This window comes from Chenopodium quinoa, unplaced genomic scaffold, assembly GCF_001683475.1.
Source record: "Chenopodium quinoa cultivar QQ74 unplaced genomic scaffold, ASM168347v1, whole genome shotgun sequence".
Classification (NCBI taxonomy): Eukaryota; Viridiplantae; Streptophyta; class Magnoliopsida; order Caryophyllales; family Amaranthaceae; genus Chenopodium; species Chenopodium quinoa.
In genome coordinates this window covers 598,644-604,643 of record NW_018742577.1, presented here as the reverse complement: position 1 = coordinate 604,643, position 6,000 = coordinate 598,644, and the positions used below count along the sequence as shown (strand labels likewise).

The 6,000-nt window shown below is 37.0% G+C and overlaps 1 protein-coding gene across 1 annotated transcript; it reads left to right on the top strand.

The window, feature by feature from the left end:
* Window positions 1-4,480: 4,480 nt before the first annotated feature.
* Window positions 4,481-5,089, top strand: LOC110720671 (uncharacterized mitochondrial protein AtMg00810-like). Its single transcript, XM_021899724.1, has 2 exons — window positions 4,481-4,678; window positions 4,799-5,089. Exons 1-2 carry the CDS (start codon window positions 4,481-4,483, stop codon window positions 5,087-5,089), a joined length of 489 nt encoding a protein of 162 aa, XP_021755416.1.
* The last annotated feature ends 911 nt before the right edge of the window (window positions 5,090-6,000 follow it).

Here is a 6,000-nt window from a genome sequence, read left to right as displayed (position 1 = left end):
GAGTTAGCTAGCCTAAAAGGATGGGCACTAGTGCTAAAGAAGCCTACAAAAGTTAAATTAAAATTGAAACCAATTTTAGGGGGAACTTTTTTTTATTTTGTTTTGATTCCATCTTGTATTCCTATGTATGTACCAAGATGGTGTCAATTTAGTGAAAGATGATAGGAGGCCCGTTGTATACCTCAGCATATGGTTTCGACGGGTGGAGCCCATTCTACATTCCTACTACATTTCATTCACAACATAGTTATTACTTATTAGTTATAATGGTTTGTGGTTGTTCGGTTGACATCTAAATACATGAAAAGTTAAATCTTTTAAAGTTGAAAAAAATGATCGAGGTGCAGCGTATGTTTGATCAACATGTATATAATAATGCATATGAAGTCTAAATTTGTAGGCAATATTACTTCCTACAAGATGGCATAAGTGACTTGATTACCTTATTAATCTCCTTAATAGATCTTTCCATCAGAATTCTAATCTTTTGTGGTCGACACTATACCTTGATCTATCAGTTGTGTAACTAATAAGAAAAGATCCTTTCACCCATTCATTCCTGTAACCTGCTGCTACCAACTGCTCTATTTGTGTGTTGTGTGTTATCATAGTACTATAGGAATTTTTGTATACCGTTGCTGCCTTGTTTTCAGTGCAATGATTAGGTGTAGGTGATTCTGTAATTTTGTCATCTTGTGACTATTTATTTCTTTGGCTGCCCTCTCTGTAAGCTCAAGCAGAGCAGATATTTTCTAAACCTAATATCATCTCTTCTTCTTCTTTCTCTTATCTCTTTTCTCTCTTCTCTCTATTTTAATGTCCTCCTGCACCAACTATATTCAGCTCATCATGGTATCAGAGCCATAGGTGCAAAATCAGGACTCCTTTAAATCTGCAACTCTGCTCAAACTACTCTGCTCTAGAAAAATCATCTTGTTGTCAAAAATCGAAGCTTTATTTCTCATCTCTTTTTCTCACAAAAATCGAAGCTTTTTTAAACAATGGCAACATATGCAAACAATGTGTTTTATTTGCACCCAAATGATGGCTCATACTCTATCTCAGTAGACAAACTCACTAGGGCAAGTGACTACAGATCCTGGAGAAGATCCATGGAGATTGCTCTCACATCAAAAAAGAAGATTGGCTTTGTTTTAGGCACAGTCATACGTTCAACTTATGCTGCAGATGCTGTCAAAGCAGATCAATGGGACACTTGCAATTCTATGGTAATATCTTGGATTCATGCTTGTCTTTCAGATACAATTAAAAAATCTGTGCTTTATGTCAATACTGCTAGAGAGACTTGGGTACAACTTGAAAAACGGTTTTCTATGGAAAATGGATCTAGAAAATATAAGCTTAACAAAGATCTCTATTAGCTGAAGCAACATAATAACACTATTAATGAATATTACACTGCTATGTCTAGCTTGTGGGAAGAACTAGTTTCCATGAATGCTTTTCCTGTTATTAGTGAAATGTCTGCTGAGGTGAGAACCTTGTTGAATACAGTAGCTAGAAACCAGGAAGAGAGTCGTTTGTTCCAGTTTCTAAATGGTCTAGATGACCATTATGGTGCCATGAGAAGCCAGATGCTCATGCTAACCCCCCTCCCTACAGTTGAATCTGCCTGTTCTATGTTACAACAAGAAGAAAGTCAGAGAGATGTTCTGATCTCTAAGGTTGACACTGATATATTTGCAATGTACAGCAGACAGTTCCCTGCAAAACCATCTGTGACTTGCTCTCACTGTGGTGGGAAAGGACATAACCAAAGCAAGTGCTGGTATATCTATGGTTTCCCTAAGAAGCAGGACAAGCCAAGATTGAATCCTATTAATACAGGAAATAAGGAAAGATCCTTTAAACAATCTTGGAACAACAACAACAGCAACAAATTTAGGCCAAAAATGGCTGCAGCAGCTCAAGTTTCTACTGTAGAGGGAGGTAATATAACCCTAACTGCTCAACAGTTTGAACAACTTCTTAAACACATCCCATCTTCCAGCACAGCAAAGGGAAGTGAACTGATGAGGAGTTGGACAGCAGTTTCTCAGGAATGGTGTCCTGTAACCATACTGAATCTGTCTTAGATGGTTGGATAATAGACTCAGGGGCTTCAGATCACATGACATATGATCTGAGCAAATTTGCAGATCCTAAACCAGCTGGTGCTCTACCTAGAATAACTCTGCCTACAGGAGACTCAGCATCTATTTCACACATTGGTGTTGTTAACCTCTGTAACTCTTTGAATCTGCATAATGTTCCATGTGTACCAAAGTTCAAATACAATCTTTTGTCAGTGCCAAAACTGACTAAAGACTCGCATTGTGAGGTGAATTTCTATGGTACACATTGTGTGATCAGAGACACACTCACAAAGAAAATCAAGGGAGTTGGAAGAGCCAAGAATGGTCTTTATTACTTGGTCAATCAACCTTTGGGAGCTGATCTGTTGACTGAAGAACAGAACATTCATACATGTCTTGCAGCACAAAATGAATATGCTTCTGTCCCTTTTGCTGTCTGGCACCATAGACTGGGGCATGCCTCTTTGAAAAAATTACAGCACATTCCTTGTGTAAAGAAGATCATCAAGGAGAATAGCCAGATATTTGTAACTTGTCATATGGAAAAGTTTACAAAGCTGCCATACCAGTTAAGTGAGTCTCATGCTGCACAACCTTTTGAGCTGATTCACATGGATATTTGGGGGCCATATAAGGTCTGTACCAGAGAGAAATACAGATATTTTCTCACCATAGTAGATGACTACTCAAGAAACACTTGGGTGTATCTGCTTCAGCACAAGTCTGATTCCTTAAACCAGCTGAAATCATTCTCAGCATATGCCAAGACTCATTTTAACTCAAAAATAAAATTATTGAGATCTGACAATGCCTTGGAGTTTCATGATAAACCCTGTCAAGAATTCTTTGCTGAGTTGGGCATAATACATCAAACATCTTGTGTGGACAAACCTCAATAAAATGCAAGAGCTGAAAGAAAACACAGGCATCTCCTTGAAATATCAAGAGCCTTAAGATTTCAAGTTGCATTGGCTTTAACTTACTGGGGTGAATGTGTGATGACTGCTGTTCACATCATCAACATATTGCCTACCCCAATTTTGAAGAACAAAACACCATATGAGATGTTGTTCAAGACCAAACCCAAATATGATCACATGAAAGTTTTTGGGTGCTTGGCATTTGCTGCTAACCCATCCTTGATTAAGGATAAATTTGAACCTAGAGGAATTCCTTGTGCATTTCTAGGATATCCAGCCACACAAAAGGGTTACAGATTACTTGACTTGAAAACAAAGAAAATCTTTGTTTCAAGAGATGTGAATTTTCATGAAACCATATTCCCTTTCCAAGTTCAAGCCCTTGACAAATACATGAAACCTTTTCCACATTTTCTAAACCAAAACCAAGCTACAAAATTGCCTGTGAACCCTTTGGATGATGAGTATAATGATACTGATACTGAAAATGACACAAACCAAGCTGAAACACCTCAATCTTCTACTCACACTCACACCAATATAATTCAGCCTGAACCAGAAACAGAACCAATCCTAGAAACTCAACCTGATCCCAGTGCTCAACCCACTTCAAGACAAAGCACAAGAGTATCTAGACCACCATGCTGGTGGAAAGATTATGTGCAACCCAAATCCAAAAGAAACCAGCAAATTTCAAATCTTGCAACTCAAAATATAAACTCAGAATTTCACTGTTTCTTGACCACTCTTACAGCTTGTCATGATCCAGAGCATTTTAAACAAGCAGTGAAGGAAGAACATTGGGTGAAAGATATGAATGAAGAATTGGAACAGTGTGAGAAGAATGGAACATGGATTGTCACTATTCTTCCAGAAGGAAAAAAGGCAATTGGTCACAAATGGATTTTCAAGACAAAATACAAATCCAATGGTGATATTGAGAGACACAAGGCAAGGATTGTGGTGCTAGGAAACAGACAAAAATATGGCTTGGATTATGGAGAAACATTTGCTCCAGTAGCCAAAATGACAACTGTTAGAACTCTGCTAGCAGTAGCTTCCTTGAAAAATTGGATAACCACACAGATGGATGTCACAAATGCTTTCTTACATGGAGACTTAGTAGAGGATGTGTATATGACCTTGCCTCAAGGATACACTGGTTATGGGAGCATGATACAAATTGGTGCTGAAAGTACAAACTCAAAGCATGGAAATCTGGTTTGTAAGCTTGAAAAGTCATTGTATGGGCTTAAACAAGCACCTAGGCAATGGTTCTCAAAATTGTCATCAACCTTGATTTCTTTTGGATACACTCAATCCAAAGCAGATTACAGTCTGTTTGTCAAAGCAAAAAATGACTCATTCACTACTATTTTGGTGTATGTTGATGATCTATTGATTACAGGGAATGACAGTTAAGAAATTCAAGTTCTAAAATCTCTTCTCTCTTCTGACTTCCATATGAAAGATCTTGGAAAATTGAGGTACTTTCTAGGATTGGAAGTTGATCAGTCTAATGAAGGTATCTCTATCTCTCAGAGAAAGTACACTATGGATTTGCTCAAGGATCAAGGCATGCTGCAAGTCAAACCTCTAAAGCTGCCCATGGATTCTCATTTGAAGCTCACTGCGGACAAGGGCACTCCTCTCTCTAATCATGTTGAGTATCAACATTTGCTGGGAAAGTTGATCTATCTAACAGTTACAAGAACAGATATTGCTTTCTCAGTGCAAATTCTGAGTTAATTTATGCATTCACCTACAACAACTCATTTACAGGCTGCAAAAAGGCTCCTGAGATATCTGGCTGGAACTGTGAACCAAGGAATTTTGCTAGCTTCTTCTTCTGCTGCTGAACTGATAGCATGTTCAGACAGTGATTGGGCAAGCTGTCCTAACACCAGGAGATCAACTACAGGTTATTGCATTCTGTTAGGAAAATCTCCAATTTCTTGGAAGGAAAAGAAACAGTCAGTTGTAGCAAAATCAACTGTTGAAGCAGAATACAGGGCAATGGCATTAACTGCTTGTGAAGTCACATGGCTCAAGGCTGAAAGTCTAACTGGCTAATACAAGAGGGGGGGTGAATTGTATTTGAGGTGAATTCTAAAACTTTTGCGGAATTTAACTAAATAAAACAAAGACAAGAGTAGATATAGGATTTTCCAAATTTCCACTATGTAATCAAACTCTTTACAAGTGAAAATTCAAACCCTGTTAACAAGTTCCACAAATTAGGAACTTGTTCCCAACTCTCAGAAGACTTCAGGAACGAAGCTTCTTTAACCTCACTTTACAAACTCACAATCCCAAACCCAGAGTACTTGAATACAATATGTGATTACAAATACCTATTGCACTCAAGAATATTTGAAGGAAAAAAACTCTTCTTATGATATGTTATACTACTAGAATTTTTATGCTCAAGAGTCGTAAGTTGTTGAGATAGTTTGCATGAGTATTTATAGAGAAGACTTAGTCATTAACCTCCCACTACAATTACATACACATGTCAACACCCCACTAACAATTTGTGGAGTGAACGTGACAGATGTTGATCATGAAGGAGGTTTCCTTGCCTTACTCACTAATCCACTATCTCAACAACATGCTAAATATTTGCTTTGACAAAACCGTGTATTCAGAGATTCATGCAACAATAAAACTGCTTATTTGACTTTGTCAAAAACTAGTTTAAAAGGATTTTATTTTAAACGGATTTTATTTGAAAAGATAATTTATAAATTATTTATTTAAAACAACTAAGATAATTATTAAGATAATTATCTTTATTTCAGAAACTAAAAGGCTAGATAAAACATTTATAAATTATCTTTTTCCTTAAATAAAAATTATCTTTTAAAACTAATTTTTATTCCAGTAATCATAAGTCATTGAGTTCCTTCCCAGCTTTATATTATTGAGTGCTCACAATTAAAACTAGAACGTGAGATTGCATGAGACTTTTTGGAGAATGCTAC